This window comes from Crassostrea angulata, chromosome 8, assembly GCF_025612915.1.
Source record: "Crassostrea angulata isolate pt1a10 chromosome 8, ASM2561291v2, whole genome shotgun sequence".
NCBI lineage: Eukaryota > Metazoa > Mollusca > Bivalvia > Ostreida > Ostreidae > Magallana > Magallana angulata.
The window spans coordinates 15,409,552-15,432,738 of record NC_069118.1 but is presented as its reverse complement, the minus strand read 5'-3'; the positions used below and the strand labels follow the sequence as shown (position 1 = coordinate 15,432,738).

Sequence of the window (23,187 nt, the reverse complement as noted above, 5' to 3'; positions counted from 1 at the left end):
ATTAGCATTACTTGTAATGCTAATTTTGTGGCATTACACATTACTAGCATTACTTTGAAAACATGTAATGCATTGCAATGCATTACCATTACATTTAGCACTACCCCAAGCCTGGTGGCAACAATAAAAATTCTTTCGTGGATTATATCAACAAGAATAGGCTTCATACGGCTAGCCAAAGCACTTGATAATAGCTTATAGGTTACAATAAGAAGTTAAATTGGGCTCCAATTTTTAAGATATTCTCTGGGTTTTTGTCCTTTTGGATAGATTGAGATGATTCCTTGTTTTTTTTGAGTGAGAAAGGATACCGTAATCAAGACTACATGTGAAGGAATTAAATATATAGGATCCAATATCAGACCCAAAATTTTTTTTAAGAAAATTCTGCTGTTAATCCATCTGTTCCTGGTTATTTATCATTTTTAAATATTTTTAATGCCTCGAATATTTCCTTTTTAAGTAATTTCCAATTCTAATTGGTTTTTCATACTTTCTGTAACCTTTTTACACCCTTTTCCATTATTACTTTTTTAAGATTTACCTCATCAAGTAAATGATCTTTTTTCTCATACAATGACATAATTTTTTTTTACTTCATCTAAGATTTCATTTTGATTATTGATCTCCACTTCCTGATCATTTATTATCTTAGATATGTTTTTATTTATATCTTTTTTTTTTCAAGTGCAGCAAACTATTATGTAGGTTTTTCTCCTTCCTCTATCCATTTACAATGATACAATTCTTATTATCAATTTATTTAGTTCATATTTTCTTATATCTTCCAACTCTGTTTGAAGTTCATTACATAAATCTGAAGAAAGTTGTAAGGGACACATGTCATATATTTCTTGCACAGTTTTAATCCGAATAATAATATTTTTTTCTTATCTTTTCTTTCTTTAGCTTTAAGTGATGAGTAATATATGGTTTAGCTTCTGATTTTCTTTTGCAATACATCGAAGAATAAATCCTTGCAGATGATTAATTCCGCATCAGGCCCTGGCAAATATGGAGGCCTTGTACATGTATATTTAAACACTGTGTCATTAATAATTTCTTTAATTTTCGACATGTACTCTTTATCTCTTCTTCCGATTGTCTCCGGTGCACTCGGTTTATATCTATTAGATGGGTTCTTTGGAATCCTGTGCGAATTCTGTTTTATGATATCCTTTGCCTCTTCTTCCGGATTCCTAAAGTTTGTCTCCAGACATTTGAGGACAACTTCTGTTGTATCTTCTTTATCTGCTTTGGGTAAGCCATAGAACAGCAAGTTTTACTTCCTGGAACGACTTTCTTGTTGGTCTATATATTTTTGCAGCTCTTCTATTTGACTCTCTAACTCTGTAATTTTTTTCTCATGTGGCTCTTTTTTCTCAGACTTCATTTGTTCGAGGTCGGCGATTGTAAGATACTGGTAATCTAGGGATTTTTCTAATTCTGACAACTTCGTACTTACATTTGATATCTTTTCCCCTAGTGATCCAAGGTTTGCATTCATCGATGTTTCCAACTTCTTAATCAGCTTCGTAAACAGCGTTTTTAAGTCCTTGTTAGACACCTCCTCACTGCCCTCTACCTCCTGTGCTGCCTTAGGACTAACGTCTTTCTCTTTCTCTTTATCACTTTTCGTGCGTCCCATTTCGAATTTCCTCCGCCAGTTTCGAATTTACTATATAACTTTACGCTTTGGAACCCCCAAAACCATGAAATATCACTGGACTGTCATTTATGATCGCTTAGCAAAGTTTCTGTTGAGTCCAACACGCTATAAGGTGGGTCGCGGGTTTACACCATTAAAAATCTCAGGAGAAAACATACCCTGAAAATTTGTCAAATCGTTCTGTAGTATTTACAGTTTATTATATAAAATATTCATCATTTGCCTACGCTATTTTTATGCAATACCGCCTTGAACTTGGTATTGTTGATGGTGCTGTTTTGACGCTTTTCTAATGATTACATAGGAAAATGAGCATTTTTCGAAATGGAGTTATTTTGAAAAATTGCAAGTAACTTTTAAACAATTTAGACAAATTTATCAACTGTTTTTGTGCGGAAAGAAAAAGTGATTTTTAAATAAATTGATGTAAAAAAAATTATATGAGCTCTCGCTAGATTTATTGCAATTTTATCTTTATTTTAAAAATTTTACCGAAAATTGTCGTATTTCCGTATTTGACGTCGTGAGTACGACGTCATTTAGTTTTAACCCGTTCCACTTATTTAGTGATAACAATCACTTAATAATCAAATTTAGAGTTCTTAAGTTAAAACTAGTAACTTACATATACAAAAAGCAATTTTGGAGAGTATGAAAATAATACAGAGATTAAAAAAGGCATATTTTTACTATGAATTCGAAGTTATAAGGCCTCCCGTGTACCCCCAGTTGGCATTGGCCTGTATAAAAGCCCAAATATTCTTAATTTTGCTTGTATTATAAAACATTCTGTTTTTAAATTAAAAAGATTTGTTTAATTGCTATTAAGGGAATCAAATTAAAAAGGACACTTTTGCTCTCTTATTCTAAATCAGGGATGCAGAGCATATATTTTTTATTTCTAAAATTTAGAGGAAAGGGTGGTACCAAATTTTTAAGTAGGTTCCCCATTTCCACTTTCTCTTTGTTGAAATGTTATGTTAATGCAAATATATGCAAATATTCTCAAATCTAGAAAACTGATGATATTCGTTAGATATGTAGTAGTTATCCCATATAATATTGTTGGTTATGTGCAGATACCCGATGGGCGTGGTCATAATGACACTCGGGAGCGTAGCTCCCGAGTGTCATTATGACCACGCCCATCGGGTATCTGTACATAATCAACAATATTATATGGGATAAGTTACTTGTACCATAGTTTACGATTATTCATTATATCTTATTATTATAGTAATATCGGGAGTACACTTGCCTCTAAACAATACGGTGCCAATGCGCTGAATTTCCAGAATGACTTTCTATCCCTGACAAAGATTAATGATTCTTCATTTAAAAAAAAAATCATAGCCATAATGAAGAGATCGACTTCTCATTGTTATATTTTTATTTCATATTCATTCATTTCCGACTTATAGTATCGATATTTGCTTCAAAGAATTAAACTTATTAACTCAATTGCATATACATGTACGAACCCTAAATTGTGCAATGCATCTGTTTAAACAATTGAAATTAAATTTAAATTGATGAAGGTAATAAGTTTTTTTAAATCGTATTTGATACTCCATAGAACAAAATCAGTCAATAAGCAAAAAAAAATTATTTGAGAAATGGATGTCGCGAAACCGTGAATGGTAAATGTCAAATTCGATTGGCTACCGCTATTCACTCTGTCCACAACAAGTTTTCTATTCAAACGCTTTCTTACCACGTGATTGACTTTCTATAAAACCTTTAAACAGGATACCCGTATTTCATTTAACACGCGTTTCTCTACTTGTCCGAACACATGGAGAGGAATATTAAAATAGAGCCTTTCTGACAAAGCCATTGCCGATATTGTTTTGTCTTGAGCTAAAAATAAGATTTATTCGACGAACTAAGTTAGTCGAGTCATTATCCGTGTTGAGTTTTGGCGATTTTGATCTGGAGGAAGCTCTTACTGTGGAGTATTATGGACGAGCTAAAAAACAATTTTGTTGATGTTGTTTTTACTGAGATAGTGGGCGGAGTTAAAAAAAAAGTGTGGGGTATGTACATATAACCCACACTATTAACAATAGAAAACTCGCCAAGCTATGGTACAAGGACTTTTACTTTGGTTATCAAAATCTTTACAACTAATTTTAAAAATTTAATCCCCCGGCTTTGCTCCTCCCTTTTTTCGGTCAAAATAGTTACGATATACTTACAATTAATGCTTGTAAAAATTTTTTTGAAGAATAATTCCCGACCCAAACTATTTTACATAACTATCTCTCTCTCTCTCTCTCTCTCTCTCTCTCTCTCTCTATCTCTCTTGAGACTACACGACTGTCATTACTTGGTTATAATTTATGTACAGTTTCACATAGAGTTAAAAGTAACGCTCCAATTCTTGCTAATAATCTAAGAAAATATGATGTATTGCTTCCAATCTGCATTTCAAACTTACGAATCTTACATGAAAACTAAGACTTGGTATGAATTACTACTATTGTATTTACACCAAAGACCTAAATCGAATTTCTTTATTATAACTAAAAGCTTTTGACGTTAGAAAATGTGAAGCGGGAAACTTTGAGATGTCATCGTTATGACATCATAAACAAATGTGCACAAAACAGCCTCTCAAGTTGTCTAAATTGAGTACAGAATTTGATGACGAAAGCAAACCCGCGGCCCACCTTAAACATATTTGTCATCGAAATAAACCTCACCTTTCTTCCCCCGAGAAATTCTTGCCATTTTCGGCGCGCACGAAACCAACAAAATGTTGGTAGGTAGGCAATTTAACACCTGTATCTACCTTAACAAAACTCAAATAATCTTCATGTACAAAATAAATGTCCTTCAACTTATGTTCAGAAATAACAGCTAAGTCGCATTGAGTTTGGTCTAACAGCTTTGACAAAGTCGAGGACATAATCCCTCTAACATTCCATGGTAAAATAACTACCATTGCAAATGATAATAATACATTCAATACAATTGTGATTTTGTGAAAGTACATAAAACTTCTTTAGTAATAGGCATCCCGTTTAATGAGTCATACTCTTGTCATCGTTCGGGTTGCCGCTGGTACCTTTCATTGTCACTTCGATTTTGCCATTTATTCTCCCATTCACGAGAGCTGTATAACCTTCAGCACGAAATACCGTCAGGCCAGAATCCGCGATTCTCTACACGTTGTGCGTGTTGGTGAGGTATGTTGATTCTTGCTGCCAATTGCGACCGATGAGAGCGACTGGAAAACAAAACAATGTGTGCGATATTAAAACCTTTGCTTGCGAAATAGTTTTTATGCCTTGTTTTAATGATTCGGGATCAATTCCTGAGAGATCAAATCTGGAGTTTCTCTTGTAAGTTATCCCTCGGAAAATGTCTTGTGTAGAATTACCGGGGCCTTTGGTGTCGTCAAAGGTAACCTTCAGGTCAACTGAATGAAGACTGGCATCTGTGACAAGGTCGTGCCTGACCGGTTGTGGTTGACGAGACACGGTTACACGAGTACCGCTATCTGCTTGATTGACTTGGCTTGTAGAGTCGGTGGAGCGTGATGTACATTGAGACACAATTGAAGAAAAAAGTAATCATTCCTCTATGTTAAACCATTTTTTGGCAATGACTATTTATATCCATTAACTAACTCTTTATTTCATCGATATTTCACATGATCATGTCTACTAAATGAAGTTCCTCTTGATTGATTCAATGTGATATTTATACCTGTTCTCAATTAATTCAATGTGCAATGGTGCGTGTTGAAACTACAAACTATAAACTTTTAAAACAATTACAAGTGTTTGGGGTGCTCTATACATAATAGACAACAGTTGTCCATTGGCATCACAGTATATAAAATCGTTAGTTATATATTCTCCGTATCTGTCATTAAAAATTTGTAAATCTGTTTCAATACACATTTGAAATAACATTAGCCCGTAGGAATTCACTGTTTTGTATGGACACACACGGTCACTTAATATATTGTCCTCCGTGTAATTAAAAGTAGGTGTTATAAACTCAAAGATTCGATCGTGCACCCTGTCACATCCATATTAATCATTTAACACTCAGTATCTACTAGTTTCTCTGCTCTGATATGTAAGACATTCAAACGGCACGTAATCTACATTGTATATAAAACCGAATTCCATGTATTATATGATATGTCTCACTGACTTTTAATTTGCTCTTTGAAACTGTAATGAGCATTTAAAACAATATCAAATTTTATGGACCACCCTGTATTACGCTATAAGAACAGTATATTATAAATAATGTAACCTATATCATCTGTGAACTTGGTCGACCAACTATACATGCTATATTATCAATCTATTACCCACAGTATTCTCTTTAGTTGATGGAAGGAGCTTAAACGATAGAATACATTGCATCCGTCCAAACGCCTTAGGGAATATGTCAAAAGAATGATTTTGTTATTGATAGCAATCTATAAAACGTATTCAGTTCCGTGACTTACTCTGGTCAATGCTGTATCGTACAGTATGTGAGATATTACGGCTTTATGTAACAAACTATTTCTAAAATGTACCATCGATACTGGATCTTTCTGTTTTACCTTAAATTGGGAGCGATCGTTTTCTTTATCAATGTTCTTTTTTTTACAAAAGATTTTTACAACACAGACTTTTACAAACGTCCGAAAAGTACTAAACAACCAGTCAGACATTGGACCGAAAAATCTCCGTATCTGGTTGACACCTCTGCTTGTAAAATTCCAAAAATTGACCCTTTTGACCCGTCAATTGCCAAATTCATCAAATCTCATCGCGAACCACTTCTGTGTAACCGACGACCGTCCCTAACATATGAAAACGGGACCAGGTTGCACATTAATTGGACAGCAGTTAATCAAATAAAATGGAATGGCCAGTTTGGTTACTGTAAAATCCAACCTATATATAGACCGCCGGATAACCATGACCACAACTATTTCACATACTTGCCGAGTGAAAAATTTTACGATATCATTGAAATGAGGCATGAATTCGCCAGAGTTATATGTTTCGACCGCAATCATAGGAAAATTCATAAAAATTTTCATCAATTTATTTTACCGAAATCCGATGTCGATGAGAGGTGTTCACTTGCTTTTAATGAGCACAGAACAAGTTCTAACATTAAAGAGACTCTCAGTATTGTCATGATTGGGGTGGATTCCGTGTCAAGGCTGAATTCTCAAAGGTACATGAAACGCATGCGGAATTATCTATTGAAAGAACTAGGTGCATTTGAGATGACTGGTTACAACAAAGTAGCGGATAATACCTTTGTGAATATTGTTCCTATGACCATGGGAAAATTCTTGGAGGAAGTGCCCTGGAATGAAAGCATGAGTAAAATTCCATTTGATGATTACGATTTTATTTGGAAACAGTTTGCTTCCAAAGGATATCGGACTCTTTACGCAGAGGACGCTCCAAAAATAGCTATGTTTGATTATTTGAGATCGGGATTTCACCGGTCTCCAGCGGATTACTTTAACCGACATTTTTCATTGGCTATGACGGCGGACAAGAGTGTTTGGTATTACAACCATAATTGCGTAACAGATAGACTAGAAACCGACATTATTCTAAGCTACACTTACCACTTCATGGACATGTACAGATACTCTCCATATTTTGCTTTTTCTTTTATATCTGGTTTAACTCATGATGACCTTAACGATGCGAAATATGCAGATGTTCCATATTTAGAATTTCTGAAGAAACTTCAGGAAAACAGACAACTCAATAATACAGTGTTGATCTTGTACAGTGATCATGGAATGCGCTTTGGAGAAATACGTGAATCATACGTTGGGAAAATGGAGGAGCGCTTACCTTTTTTCTCTATTGTTTTTCCACAATGGTTTCTCTCGAAATACAAGGATTATGCAAATAATCTGAAAACGAATACTCAGCGGTTAACAACACCATTTGATATTTATGAAACTCTTTTTGATATTCTTTATTTTAACAAATCAGTACCAATGAGGGGGTTTAAAAACAGAGGCATCAGTCTTTTCCGAGAAATTCCGGAGGACAGAGGATGCGAGGAAGCAGGAATACTTCCGCACTGGTGCACATGCGCTGAATTTCAAACGCTGTCACTGAATAATGAAATCGTACAAAAAGTAGCTAACGACATGATAAAGGAAATCAACATCCAACTCAATAAAGTGTCTAAAAGATGCGCGTTTCTAAGATTAGGAAAAATTAAAAACGCCATTAAACTTCTTCCATCTGAAAAGGTTCTAAGGTTTGAAGAAAGTAAGAATAACGTCATCAACAGATTTGTAAAATATGGAGACCGCGTCAACGCACCGGTGAATTATCAGCTGACGTTTAGCACTGTTCCCGGTAACGCGCTGTTTGAGGCTACCATGCAATTTGATGAGAGGGACGACTCGTACAAGATGGTCAGCGATATTAGTAGAATCAACGAATACGGCCACCAGTCTGATTGTGTTGATGACTTCAACCTGAGGAAATTTTGCTTCTGTAAATCATGACTACATGTATGTAAATTGAATACTTCCGAGAAAAACTGTAACATGTTTGGCAGCTCGATGGCAGAAAATCATGGTTAAAAATTGTTGCTGAAAATGAATGCTTTGTAAACATATTGTGCCACTGCCAATCATAAACCGTAAATTGTTTTGAAAGAAGTTTTATCATTTGTAATATTTTTACAATTTAGAAAACCTCAATAATGGTGTGATATGAAAGGATTTTTAAATTTTCAAAATATATTTAAATGTATTAGATATATACGAATTAATCATGTATTAAAGTTAAACTTATGAATCATGTGGTTGTTGGTGATAAAGATTAAGGAATAAAAAAATGTTTCAATTTTTAAAGTCGGTTAACACTGAATTATTGTATTGAATGTATCACAAAGCTTTGTCCACCTTTTTAAACATTAATATGTAAGTGGAAAAGGTTGCTGATCATGAGTTGTAAAAACGTGAATCCAATCTTATGGGGTTTGGTTTTTTTAGTTTACAATAAAATGTGTGTAAAAAAGAATTGTTTACGTGTAATTTAATTCATGATTTACGTTATTTGTGATCAACGGATTTGTTTAAAAAGGCTTTTTGTAACTTTGTAAGGACTTATATTTAGAGAAAACATGCTGACTAAAAGGACTTTTTTTTCATTTTACCTTTATATATGTATTATATTGTACTTGGACTATGAATACAACCATAATGCCATTACATATGTGTGGAAGAAATAAAGCATTCAAAATTATACTAAAAAAATAATAAACGTCTGTTTCTTTAGGCGATGGGAAGAGCTCAAGCAAAAGAATGTATCTTGCTCCAGGGAAATCATGTTCGGCTTGTTTGACGGGTACATAACAAATGTTTATCATACCAGTCTATTTAGACTGCCTTGACTTACACTGTTTGATTATATATTTCATGCACACCCATTTTTTAAATCGACGTTTGGGGAAGTTCGTAGGCAATACGACCCTTGTGGTTTCCTTTAACCATTAGAAAGCAATGCACTTTTTCAAACATGAAAAAAAAAATGCTGTGGTCACTTAACCAACCAGTTCATTAATAAGTCTTGACTATCATATACGGTGTTGTCACTTATTCTGCAAGATCTTGTTCTATAAAGTAAACAAGGCTATTCATCTATTTTCAGTATGCACCCTCGCCGATGATCCTTCGTGTGCAGCCATGTATGTTTAACTGTGATCATTTCCTATGCAAACGCGCCTTTATCAATCATTAATTACATCAGATTTCATAAACAAAGCTTTCCTCCAAAGCTGAATAAGATCTGTAAACCTTGATTGTGGTACAATATACACATGTTTTTGACTCGTGAGAGGATATAATAAGAAGTGGATTAATGTAATTTTTGGAAATAAAGTATACACGTTACATTTATGGTTTTTTTTTATCTTTTGATAGGTATCTCAATATTTGTTTAATGAAGTGTAAAAAGAAATATTATCATAAGGTACATTTGACCCCTAATCAGAAATATTTTGATATAGAAATTTTCCCTATTTTCTACATATTGTATCTTTATATTGTAATTGTGTTTCAAATTATTTCTGGAACAAAATGCACAAAAAGTAACTAATATCTTTTTGTCACTATAAAACCCATTTCGCCGAGAGGAAATATTTTTTATCACCTGATAATCTGCTTCGTAAATATTCACACTTATCACGGCGATGAGTGTAATATCCATCTAGTTAAGGTCAAACAAATTTTACGTAACAAATTTATTTTCTTTTAGAAATTCCTTTTGATGTATGATCTACTCAGTTAGTGTCAGGTCATCGGATTAAGCCCCTTTGTCTACCCACGCTATATCTATCTTTTTGTCAAGAGGCCCTCGCAAGGGAATCTTTTGTTATTTTTATTGATACAAAAAGTAATTAACCTGTAATGTACTTCACCTGGACTAAGTCGATTTTTGTCCCAAGATCCCAGCGCGTCACTTTATGCTGGATCTTCGAGGAATAAACTTCTTTACCTTATATCGACTCAATTATCAATTACAGGTAGGACATTATTTTATATACATTTTTATATGCATTTTTATTACAACTATTTGTCTTTTTAAAGGGTAAAACATTCAACTTTTCCTGTCATTGAATTTTATAATGTCTTAAAATTACATTTATATACATTGATATTTTATGCTATGATATGAATTTATTGTTTGTCAGAAATATTAACTTGTATGTTTATTTTCTCAATCATTTTATGTTCATATTCATTTTTCCATCTGTTCTTGATATTTTGTTATTTTATTTTTGATTTTCTTACCTATCAATAATTAATATTCCCCGCTTTTCACTTTGATAATTGCTAACGCGTCTTCCGGAATTACCATGTGATTGGTTCTAAATTTAATCATTGTTTACACTTCCGCCCAAGAGGAAATGCGGGTTTTACAAGAGTATACGTGCTTCACTATATAATTTTAATCGATCGTTCTTAAATTATAACGTAAGTGTTTAACATGTTAATTTTTATCTACACTTTCTTTTATTTGAACTTAAGTTCTATATTTAACTTTAATCCACTTTACATTTTTATTTCGGCTCGACAACATAGCCGAGTACATATGTACTCGTGCCAAGAATAGGTTTATAGCTTGTTACTTAATATAGTTGACTCCTCAGTAATTGTGGTCTTCATCATAGCTAAGCGATCTTAGTTAAGTTAATTTCCTTCATTTATTTAATATTTTTATTTATTATCATATGATAGTTACCTACATATAAAACAAAGTTTTAATGTGTCAATATTCACTTAGCTTGTCGATATGTTACAATTGTGTAAGGGTATGCAAAGACTCATTTTATTGTGGTCCTTTTATGTTGCATCTCTATACATATTTTGTAAAGACTCCTTGTCTATATTCTCTTAGCACGTGTATATGTTACAATTGTGTTAGAGTATGCAAGGACTCATTTTATGTGGTCCTTTTTATGTTGCATCTCTATACATATTTTGTAAAGACTCATTGTTTAGTACTCTGTTTTCTTTGTCATTGTTTTTATCATTTGTTTATAATTCAGTTTATGCTGGATCTTCGAGGAATAAACATCAATACCTTATATTGACTCAATTATTAATTACAGAACACCCGACCATACAACCTCTCCCATACGCACCAAACTTTTTCGTGACAATATTATTGCGTGGACCCTGAGGTCCACGCAGAAAATATATAAGCAAGGTTAAACCGGATGCTATGGGGAAAATCCAGCCCGCGCATGAGCTAGCCTGGTTCATGTGCGAAATAGGTAGCTCAGGGAACCAGGCTAGCACAGGTTTATCTGAATCGGGATCGGGATTCCATGCTATATGCACATATAAGTTCAAAGGCGCTGTAATTGTAAAGTTGTTGGTAAATATTACAGAAACAAAGTATTCCTTTTAAAGAAATGATCGGCATGTGATATAAACTGCCAGTATTATGAAATAAGGTAATGTTATGCCGAAACTACAACATGCATCAAATAGCATAATTTGCAATGTTTTGTTGTTTTCCGAATACACATGTATAGTACCAATCAGACCCAACCTAACAGAGAGTAAACCCCAACTAAACCCTGGGTTTATTTTCCATGACACTTAATTTAAAATTATTTTGTACTTTTACCAGGTACATGTTTTAAATTCGAAGGAAGATACTAGACTTCTCTTGTAGATAAATATGTAATTTCAGCAGTAAACTTTTAAAATAATATTCTTTATCAATAAAGCATTTTAAAACACTAAGAATGGTGTGAGCAATTTTCGATAGAGTTATGCCCTTTTGACGTGGAAAAATTCTATTCATTTGCAGTTTTTGTTCGTTTTATTCGCAGAAGTTGCACATATTGAAAAGAAAATTGGTATACAGATTAATTGTAATAATATCTACGTCAAGTTCGATATTGGGTAAGATTGTGAAATTTTCGACAGAGTTATGCCAATTGGACTTAGAAAAATTCCATTTTTTTTGCACTTAACGTTCATTTTCTTTGTGGATGTTTCAAAGGGAGGGAGCATAAGTGTCTCACTAACATCTCTTGTTTTATTTTACATAAAATAGATCAAAAAGTACACAAAACATGTGGATTTGGGTTGTTCAATTGCACAAGAAAACAAAATTTGTTGCGCTCAAATAATAAACAAGTTTTTCATTCGTACAGGTTCTGCATATTTGTATACTTTTATGTTGCTTCATTACAGGCACTTTACATAAAATGTCACCAAGAATCTGATTTTTTGATGAATTCAAATGGTTTATCAGAGTAGATTTTTACGCTGTTAAAATATTTCTCAATTTGTTCGAATTTGTTGGTCACATGCGTCTTAACTGATGCTCAACGATGCTCTAAGGCTCGTTATATTAAAACTAGCATGATGAGCCCATATGGGCACATTCGCCGAACCTGCTCTCTATGGATAAATTTTAAGGCCTAATTTTGTCGTCTGATGTCCACTAATGCTAATGCCTGAAGTAATTAATATTTACGCTCTGCAAACATTTTCATTATAGAGATGACTTATTTTATCAGATATAAATCTCTTACTTTTTTCCGAGGAAAGGCACCATATATCAGCTGTTATTTCGAAACTCAAGAATACGATCCATATTAAATACAAATAAAAACAATCTTTTTTCATATATTAAATTTGTTTTATTGTTTGATAAAACTAATATACATCATTTGTTTTTTTTTACATATTATGCTACATGCATTGAATACATATATATCACTTGAATGATTATATATGTGATGTATTTGTCAAGTATAAATTAATAATTCATAAAATCATAACGAATCGATTAAAAGTACAATGAAATAATGAAATAAAGTTATAAGCTGCCTATATATCATGACATTTAAAACTGTATGAGGTAGAAAACTAGAGCATATGTGACAATACTGATATTGTAGTACCTGTTTTATGTATCGCGGTTTTAAATAATATTTGATATAATATTTAATCCAGAGGATTTGCCAAACTTGACAAAAGGTGACACTTCTGGTCCGGGTTCATACTGGATCCGCCCGGACATCCAAAGGCCGTTTGAAATGCAGCATCGTTCTGAAGTATTTTGTTAACCCTAAAAAGTCAACCATATGCACTGTTTTTAAACTTATCTTGGATAAAACAATAAGTAAATAGCAAAGTTAGAGAATTTCACTGAGATATAAACTCAGTTGGTCACGTGGTAAAATCATCTTGACTGGTTCCATCAAAGTTCATGTTTCTGACCTCTTGTTTATTAAAAGTTCGCACAAACGAATGGCGAATGAACTTAAAATTTATTTCCATAATTAGTTTCAACATTACCTTGATTGACCTGATGGTGTACCAGATAAGTTGTCTATTTCACACATTTGCTGCATAAAACAATAAGAATATTAAAATACACAAAAATATTGCAAAACATATTTCTTAATGAAATGATTTTTTAAAAAATAGGAAAAATAAATAACAGCATAATTGTTAAACAAAGAACGACAAATTGCATAGAATAAACATAGATACCTGTGCAAACGTCAAGAAGATTAACTCTTCCATTGAGAAGATAGAAGAAGGGTCTGGAAGGACGAATTTCTGTATATCATCAGCAGAAACTAGGTCTGAGTATACCTTAAATAGTAATCAAAAATTTTATACACATCCAATTTATTGAAACAAAGTTGAATAACTTGTACGGAAAGGGAAATAGTAGTTCTATTTGTTCTCTTTACTCTTCTGTTACCTTTGTAATGAGATCCAAACTAACACCTCCAGCAATGAGGTCACCAATTACAAAATCGTCCTTAAAACAGAAACTAAAAAGTTAAATTTGAAAGCAAATATTGGGGACCTTCTTTAAAAAGATTGTCAATTTTATATGTAAATACATGTATAAGATTTTTGACATTATTATATATAATATCATATAATTACATGTATAAACTTGTCTAAATACAAACCACGTTTGTGGTAGTACAAGACATTGGAAATACTTATATCAAAATTATACACTGTCTTACACGATTTTTGAAAGATCAAAATAGTACTAATATTTTTAGAATTGTCACCTGCACAACGGTCCTGTTATAGTTACAAAAACCCTTACCGAGTTGACTCCTGGGTTTTGGGTATTGTAACAATTTTTCTTCTCCAACAAGGTATCTAAAGACGAAGTGCTCCACATAGCAGGAGTGGATGTAAAGTCCCCTGTAAATGGGAAAGAATTTGAAAGAATTTATCAAGTTTGTTTAGAAACCAACTTATATCATAGATGCACCAGGGAAATAACTACAAGAGCGTGAGAAGCACTATAATTACCCATCACAGCGGTTATCATTTGTCTTGCAATTTGCCAACCGGAAGTAAATAAGGCTGGAATCTGTGGGTCGACTGCATAATGAAAGTCTAAAGCAGGATAGGAAATTCCTATAAACACAGATAAAAAAAAATAATGAATGTCATCACAATCATCTCATCTACAAGGTTAGTTAAGCAGATCTAAATTGGCTACAAAGATAATGTTTATGTCAAGACGGCGTACAGACAACTACACTTTAGACAAATACAGTGAATATTTATAATTATTTCACAATATAGGTCGGATGATGTGACTGAAATGCACAAATTAAAGAGACTCTTTGCTGATATTTATCATATAAATTATTTAAAACAATTTGAATTTATCCTACCCAAAACATTGAGATTGGAGTCCAGTTGAATACTTGTATCAGCCCACGCTATGTCTGATTGCGTTGCTGGAATTCCAATCGTGTCAAACTCTTGATACCTTTTCACCTGTATTGCAGCATTCGCGCGATAAAGAAACGATATGTCTGGTGTATTAAAAATTGAGACCGTCCAAGAAATCTGCGGATCTTCCGGAAACTGAAATTTTAGCTGAGTTAACTTTGTACGTATTCTTTCAGATGTAATATCACTAAAATCACTTGTTGATGTTATATGGTTGTATAATGTTTCGTTGATTCTTTGTGATAAACTTAAATAATACGTTGTCTTTGTCTGTATTTCTTCCTTATATTGTAATCTATATTCGTGATGAATTTCCTTATTAAGTAAGTTAAGCACGGAGTCTAGACAATAACCCCTTGAAAAAGGACTACTTGTATCGTTTCCGTAAATGCCTTCCATGCTCTTCCTGATTACGAGCGGAGTGTGAGGTAAAACTCCCGTCAAAACTGCCTTTATATAGATATGCATGGCAATAATATCTTCATTTGTGACATTGAATAACTGGTCAAGACTCTGAAAGTAGGACGGCTGGACAACTCTGATGGGAGTGACAGCAAAGTTCTGCTGAGCAGGCAACATATATACCCAGTCAATATTTGGGTATCTCTGCTCGAGTTCTATCAGACTGACGTCAACATAGGGTTCAAAAACATCATCTGCTTGAAGTGCCTAAGAGGAGGGAAGAAGGAATGTCACTAATTCATCATTTGCTTAATATTATGTCATTAGAATTATAGAATATATATATTTTCACAAGAACACTACATAGATACAACAGCTATGATATAGATTTGAAAACATTTCAATTATGTATTACATTTCGTTATAATGTATATCTCGTACATGTTTATATTGGTACTTTTAAAACTATATGCATGATAGTAAAAGTACACACCTTTGCCAATTCTTGTTCAAAAGCAAACACCTCCTTCAATCGTTGAAACAATCTATCTGTAATGTCCTCACCTTTAAAGAACAATTCAATTTATTGTCTAGAACTAAGAACTCTTGTCTAGAACCAAGGGGTTGTTTTTTTAGAAAAAAATGTGTGCGTGTGTATAAAGTAGTGTATTAGGCTATCTTTACTTTTACATTGTTTCTTTAGTAGCCTTTGTATACCAGAAATATAAGTTTTAAACATATTACTTGCAAATGGGGCCCTTAATTGTTCGTTGGACGTTTGCAAAACAGGTACTAATCTTTCCAGGTATCGTTTGGCTATCTACAATAACATCATGAAATACATTGCAATGCAAGTGTAAACCATGAAGTCAATCAATAGTTTCTTTCTTTTTGCAAATGTTGAAAAAAAAACCAGAGTATGGATTACGATCTATTTACTGACATACATTATTTTATTAGGATAAATTTAATGTTCACTTTTGATTTCACAAGGTGATCGGGATAAAATTAACAAAGTAAATATTCTATATTTTGGTAAAAAAAAAAAAAAAAGAATTGGCGTTCTAGATGGCGTTTTAAAAATGTTGAGATAATACGCGAAATCAAGTTTAATGAACATGATTTAATGGAAATACCGTGTTGTCTTCATAAGGCAAGAAGTAGGCATCACTTCTTAAATATAGAGTCGATGGAGTTATCTATAAATATTAAATACACTATAACCACAGGCACCTCACGTTATAATTTTTTAACTTACAAAAAGAAAATGCTCTCCACCTAGTAAATAATATAGTATATATTATTACATTATAATTTTTTTTATTTTTTATAGTTTAAGAAGATATTTAACGGTGATTGTTTGTGTCAAAAGCATCTTTAAACACTACAAAATATCACATTAGATATAACTTAAGCGTAATATGTATGATGAAAACATGACAATAACAAACTGTCAACCATCTCAAAAATCCATAAAACGAAATACAATTTCAAAGCAGAGCAATACGGACCTCCAAATAGATAGAGATAGGATCGGGTGTGCTCTTGGTGTGCATAAAAAGTTCACATCATATTTGTAAAAGTCATAAAGAAATAAATTCCATAAAAAACTTAAAATTTTAAGGTACTGATGCTTACTTGCAATATAAATGTTGGTGTCTGGTCAACAAGAGCCTGTATAACGCCGTAATCAAACACCCCGGATCCGCCAAAATCAGCACCCAGAATGCTGTGCATGAGAGGTGGTCCCAAATAAGACGTAAGATCACTTTGCATGCCCAACACGTCTAAAAGAACTTGCATATCATTTGTAACTGCAATAAAAGATATAAAATTATGTTTGAAAGATGTACATGTAAAGTTACATGTATATTTTAATCACCAAATAGACAACATGCATAAGTACACACATTAACTTAATTAAACTTGTAAGATAATATCATCATTACAATGTTATGTACAAAGATCTGTCTGTTCAATCTTGATATTGGTGCATTGATGCATTATGTATTGCTAGTTTGCTCCAAATCACTGAACAAGCAACAACTTTTACTTTCTATTATAACAAACCAAATTTAATTCTTTGAACAGAAATGGGCAATCATTTTCAAACAAAACTGAATATGATTCTAAAAGGACAAATTAAGAAACTTTCAAAATGTACGTTAATCTTTCATCTTTGAGTTAAAAAGGGCAAAATATTCCAATATCTTACTTATGTAAAATCACTTATCAATAATAGCACAAACTAAGAAATAGCGTTAATTTTCTCACCTGATTCCACCTGTCTTATCTTATTGGAAACCGTGCATGCCTCATAATGTCGTTTAATCACCTGGAGGTATTCACTGTCTTCATCAGTAACCTTAGCTTCCACAATGCCTGACAAAAGCATTCAAGAATTAACTTCCAAACAAACATCAAAACGGTCGAAATCTTTTATATGTTTATATTGTTTCAAATAAAATAACATCTAGTGGATTATATATGCTTGAAATAGAATTAGATAACCATATATGATATAGAAGTGATGTTACCTAATAATTTTTCTCTAAAATCATAACGCACATCCTCTGTAATAGAGTTCCTTGATTTATTGTACATGTTAAGCTCCATTAGAGTGTTCCTTCCAGACACCCACCCGCCACACGCATGCTGGTAAAAATCTTCACATGGGTCAGCAAATAGATCCAGCCGAGAATAGATGGAGTATGCCAAGGAATAACAGAATCCTGACTGGCATATTGGGGGCTCAGTGTCTGGGTCTTCATTAAAGGGATTAAACTCTGTTGTACTTAGTGTGTCTTGTTCCGTTGTTGTCCGTTGAGTAGATGCAGCTGTCGTCGATGTGGTCGTTGTAATTGTAGTAGTTGTTGTTGGACTTGGAGTAGTTGTTGTTGTTGGTTTAGCGGTTGTTGTTGGTTTAACTGTTGTTGTTGTTGTTGTTGTTGGTGGTGGTGGTGGTTTGGCAGTAGTTGTTATTGGTTTGGCGGTAGTAGTTGTTGTTGGTTTAGCGGTAGTTGTTGTTGTTGTTGGTTTAGCGGTAGTTGTTGTTGTCGTAGTTGGTTTAGAAGTAGTAGTAGTTGTTGTTGGTTTAGCGGTAGTTGTTGTTGTCGTTGTTGGTTGAGCAGTAGTAGTTGTTGTTTTTGGTTTAGCGGTAGTTGTTGTCGTTGGTTTAGCAGTAGTAGTAGTTGTTGGTGGTGGTTTAGCGGTAGTTGTTGTCGTTGGTTTAGCAGTAGTAGTAGTTGTTGTCGTTGGTTTAGCGGTAGTTGTTGTTGTCGTTGTTGGTTTAGCGGTAGCTGTTGTTGTCGTTGTTGGTTTAGCAGTAGTAGTTGTTGTTGTTGGTTTAGCGGTAGTTGTTGTCGTTGTTGTTGTCGGCCTTGTTGTTGTACTTATAGTAGTTGTCGTCGGAGCAACTGTTGTTGGAGGTACGGTATAATTGGTTTGTTGAAACAAATGACACTTATAGCGTGGGTTCATCGTGGAGTCGGACGGGCATTTGAAGGCTTCAATAAACGAGTTGTCGTTCATAAGAATAGTGTTCCATCTAAAAAAAAATACGGAATGCATTCAATGTCTCCATCAACACCAACATTTCTATCCGTTTAAAGCTTTTCAAAATAATTTAATCATTAATTTTAAATACTCATGCAATATTACCTTAATTTGTTGGACAAAATATCTTCCGCTTTATCAACTTTGCACATTTCCTGAAATAATTCTACTCTATAAGAGCTATATGAAACGTTTAAATGGTTTTGTTTGCAAAGAAAAGTGTGTTCTTATTAAATTTTATACAAAATAGCTTTCATATTTACGTTGATTTTTATATGAACTTTTGTTATTGTCTTATCTAATTATATTCATAAAATAAAAAATGCGTTGTTCGCCAAATTCCTTTTTTTAAATAACTCACAATTCTTCCCCTAAATTCTAAATGTGGATGCACTTTGGTTTTTATTGAAATACCAAACATTATCTAATAACCTCTTTAAATCTATACAAATAAAAGCATACACTGTTATCTAAAATCACTTTGCACAATAATGCTATATGTACAATATTTGCCAAAAATAAGACAATAAACTTACTTGGATCATTGAAAGATAGAACAGTTGTTCTGAATGGAGAGCTAAAAAGGGAAACTGGTACTGTTGGATCAGGTTATTCTGCAATAGTCGTTTTTGTTCCTGATAATCAAAGCAAACAATTAGGAAAATACAACTCTGACTTTACGTCATACAACGATACTTTAAAACGGAAAACAATATCTATTTCATTTGTTTTTAGGTTATTTTCACATATTGGTGCTTCCAATGCAGACTTCGTGATACTGTGGACAAAATTTTTGCGATATTAAACTATTATTTTGAAGAAAAAAAATATCCAAATATTTTCGCTTTAAAATTGGATGTATCCTTATATCATTATACAGAGTCCTGCGTCTAAAGGAGAATATAGCCTAAAAATAGCCATGGTCTAATGTCCACATAAACAGTGTAAACAAAACAATCACACCTGAATCACAATGTAAAGCCCTGCATGACCAGACATCACCCGTTTTGTTTTGTCGATCCCAGTCTCCTGAAATTATACACAAAATCATGTGTAAGAACGTTATAAACAATATTTTATTTACTGATATTGCATTTTATGTAAGTATATACTTCACCAGGCACGTAGCATCAGGAGGGCCCGGGGGGGGGAGGGGCTGCCCTACCCCCCCCCCCCCCCCCCACACCTTTTTTGAGCAGCAAAGATTTTTCTTTAATTTACATACAAAAAATTGAATTAACATGGATTTGCCCCCCCCCCCCCCCCCACACACACACTTTTAAGGGACCATGTAAGAAAATTGATTTGAAAATAAGGAAAAAACCACTGAAAAGTTTTCGGAATTTTGGAAAGTAACCTTTTTCCTTTTTTTTTTTTTTTTTTTTTTTTTTTTTTGCGTGTCAAGATTTTTTGGATGAGTCACACCCCCCCCCCCCCCACTTTCAGAAACGATGCTACGTGCCTGTTCACCAAAAGTTATCCATACATGCAACCAGTATTCTATATTCAGTGATTAGCGTTAATTTCGTTTCCTAATGGTAATGATTTTGAGGAAACCAACATTGATATACCGGTATAATATAACGCAAATCACTTTCATACTGGTTTAATTTTCTTTTATTTTCAAAATGTTGAAGATTTTTTGCAATATCAATATCAATTCTCATCCAGTCTACGAGAATTGTCACAGTGTTGCATACTTACAGTTCTTTTCTCAAACAGCTGATTGGAGAAGCAGTTTTGTTTATCCTCAAAATGTCGGAAAGAACTTCCGCTCCATTCGGTGTTTGGAGACTGAACGTCCAGAGAACCTGAGAGCAAACAATAAGTGGATGCAAAAATTTTAGAAAAAAATTAACCTGAACGTCTAATTTAGATATATATTGTGAATGAAAAATTTGCACAGCGTATACTGAGGAGTGTTAAATTCAAGGTGGATTTATTAATTTTCATAGATTTTGCAGACTACCCCTTTCAAACGAATTTACGTCTGCAACGAAATGTGGAACATTCACGTTATTATCAAAAAATCATGTAGATCCCCTTTCCTACTTTTCAAACCAAAATATTATGACTTTTTTATAAGGAGGGCATTTAATTTGTCTTAGACGAAACGATAAATGACTTTATAAGTATGCAGAAAGTACTTTTTTTTAATTTCAAATAACTTTAACCATCATACGTACCATAGATTGCACTGGTAATTTTTTCAGATAGAAGTACCCCCACCGATGACATGAAGGAAAACTCAGGTTTCAAGTTTGTTTTCCAAGAGAGTGTTCCATATGGTATTCCTATAGTTAAAATTAAATCATTAACTTAAAAGGGTTTGTGATAAACGGAAGACGTATAAAATTCATTAACATATTGGCCATAAGATTCTTTTATAACAGTCTTAATTGTATTGTATATATAACTGTATAAAAGATCTAATTACACAAGGAAATAAATTGTTATACCGATTGTGTTGATATCTTTGTCATACACAATATCGACATCGCTCCATGGAATGAACGGCATAGAATAGACCTCACCTATCCTACTCACTAACCGACTGGCGTAGATCTGGGAGGCATAGTTAGCCCTGAACAGATAGAGTACGTCACTGCTGGTGGGGAGGGTGACCGTCCAGGTAATGATGGGAATAGGTGTGATCACCACAGACAAAAAAGACAGAGTTCCAGACACCGTAAACTTGGTGGAATCACTGTATCCTCCGTAAGCCATGAAGGACCGCAAGCTAGTGTCAATCAGATTGGCGGCCAAGGAGGAAACGTACTCACTCACTGGTTTGATACGATCAGCGTATTTTGTGGAGTACTCCACTAGGACTTCCTCCGGTAGAAGTTTGAGAGTACTGCCCATGCATTCTATCCAAGTGTAGTCCTGTGCGGTTTCAGACTCGTACATGTTATCCATGAACTGTCGTGTAGCTTTAGGGGCATAAGGAAGAATTCCGGTTAAAATCGCGCGGACGTAAAGGTACATGGTGAGAGTGGATCGGTCGATTTTGCCAAGCATTCCATTCAGAGAGGTAAAGTAGCTTGGGAAGTTGAGCTGGATTGGGGTATCGACGGACAACTGTTGTGCGGGTAAGGCAACGGTCCAGTTGATGTTCGGGAAGTTTCTCTGGAGGTCGGTAATGGTATATAACAACTTGTCCTCGTTGGAACTTTCTGCGATACGGATAGCCTAAGACAAAGATATGATTTAGATTCATTTTATTTCTTTCATAATGTTTTCTTCATGGGTTTTGGTGGATTTTTGATATAGCTTAATGCATATACTTTTTTTCAAGTAAACTATATATTAATTTATTTAATAAGATAGAGTTGAATTCAAGTATTTTATCATGCATTACCTGTGAAATTTGTCTTTCAAATTCAAAGACTTCTATAACTTTTCGTCGCAAATCTCGTCCGATGTCATCTGATTGAAATAATATTACTGAGTTAAACAATTAGTTACAGGTACCAATTAAGGTATTGCTACAATTAGGTACCAGTTAAGACATTACTATCTAAAAAAATGTTTTTTTCATTTATTTCATTAACTATATTGCATATGTAACTGAAGTTAATAGAACTAATACATGTATTTGTAATCACCATTGTAAAACCTAACAAACTCACCAAAACTGGAGCTGCTTTCCCAATGGCTGTTGAAGCGTTGAATCATTGGAACAACTCTATCTAGATAACGCCTAGCAACCTAAACATAGAGAAACCAATCAATCATACTATAGATATTCTGAATGAGTAATCTCCTGAAAACAAAATATTCTTTTGATTTTTTTTTCAAACCTGGTTGTCTTCATACGGGTACAGATAAACGCTGTTTCGCAGGTACAATTCAGGTGGATTCAACTGAAAGGAAAAATATAGATGGTGCATGGTACATCATTTGTTACTAAATTTATGAACATGGCTAATTGTTGGACAACTTGAAATGAAATGCATCTATTTTTCTTGTAATATGCGAGAATGGTTCGTTCAGTTTTACATTAGATTCCTCCAAAATCAAAATTACCTGAAGAATGTTTCGTTTTGTGTTTCCAACCATAGCCCCTTCTATCTCGTAAGTAAAGAAGCCAAAGGCACCGAACTCTGAGAACAGAGTGTATTGCATCATTGATGGCGTCATCCAAGTTGTCAACGTGCGGTCAACACCAAACACTTCTAGTAAACGTTTTACATCGTCTGTCACTGGAAGAAAATTTGTTGACGATTATGAATCCTTAAGGTTGCAACACATTATATAAAATATCGAATTGTTCTGTGTTTTCTTTCTTGACAAATTCATG

At 33.6% G+C, this 23,187-nt stretch overlaps 2 protein-coding genes across 2 annotated transcripts; one reads left to right on the top strand and one right to left on the bottom strand.

The window, feature by feature from the left end:
* The first annotated feature begins 6,209 nt into the window (after positions 1-6,209).
* Positions 6,210-9,526, top strand: LOC128160579 (uncharacterized). Its single transcript, XM_052823913.1, has one exon. The coding sequence runs from the start codon at positions 6,210-6,212 to the stop codon at positions 8,178-8,180; it is 1,971 nt and encodes a 656-aa protein (XP_052679873.1). The 3' UTR covers positions 8,181-9,526.
* Positions 9,527-12,977: 3,451 nt separating this feature from the next.
* LOC128161694 (uncharacterized) lies at positions 12,978-23,055 on the bottom strand. The gene is made up of 23 exons (XM_052825058.1): positions 22,914-23,055; positions 22,688-22,750; positions 22,517-22,595; positions 22,246-22,313; positions 21,344-22,076; positions 21,071-21,178; positions 20,589-20,695; positions 19,848-19,913; positions 19,421-19,519; positions 18,990-19,039; positions 17,867-18,876; positions 17,604-17,711; positions 16,968-17,143; positions 16,466-16,528; positions 16,074-16,149; positions 15,823-15,893; positions 14,867-15,596; positions 14,496-14,603; positions 14,284-14,384; positions 13,921-13,980; positions 13,704-13,808; positions 13,506-13,555; positions 12,978-13,275 (listed from the first exon to the last, which is right to left on the bottom strand). Exons 1-23 carry the CDS (start codon positions 23,025-23,027, stop codon positions 13,152-13,154), a joined length of 4,269 nt encoding a protein of 1,422 aa, XP_052681018.1. The 5' UTR covers positions 23,028-23,055; the 3' UTR covers positions 12,978-13,151.
* Positions 23,056-23,187: the final 132 nt, after the last annotated feature.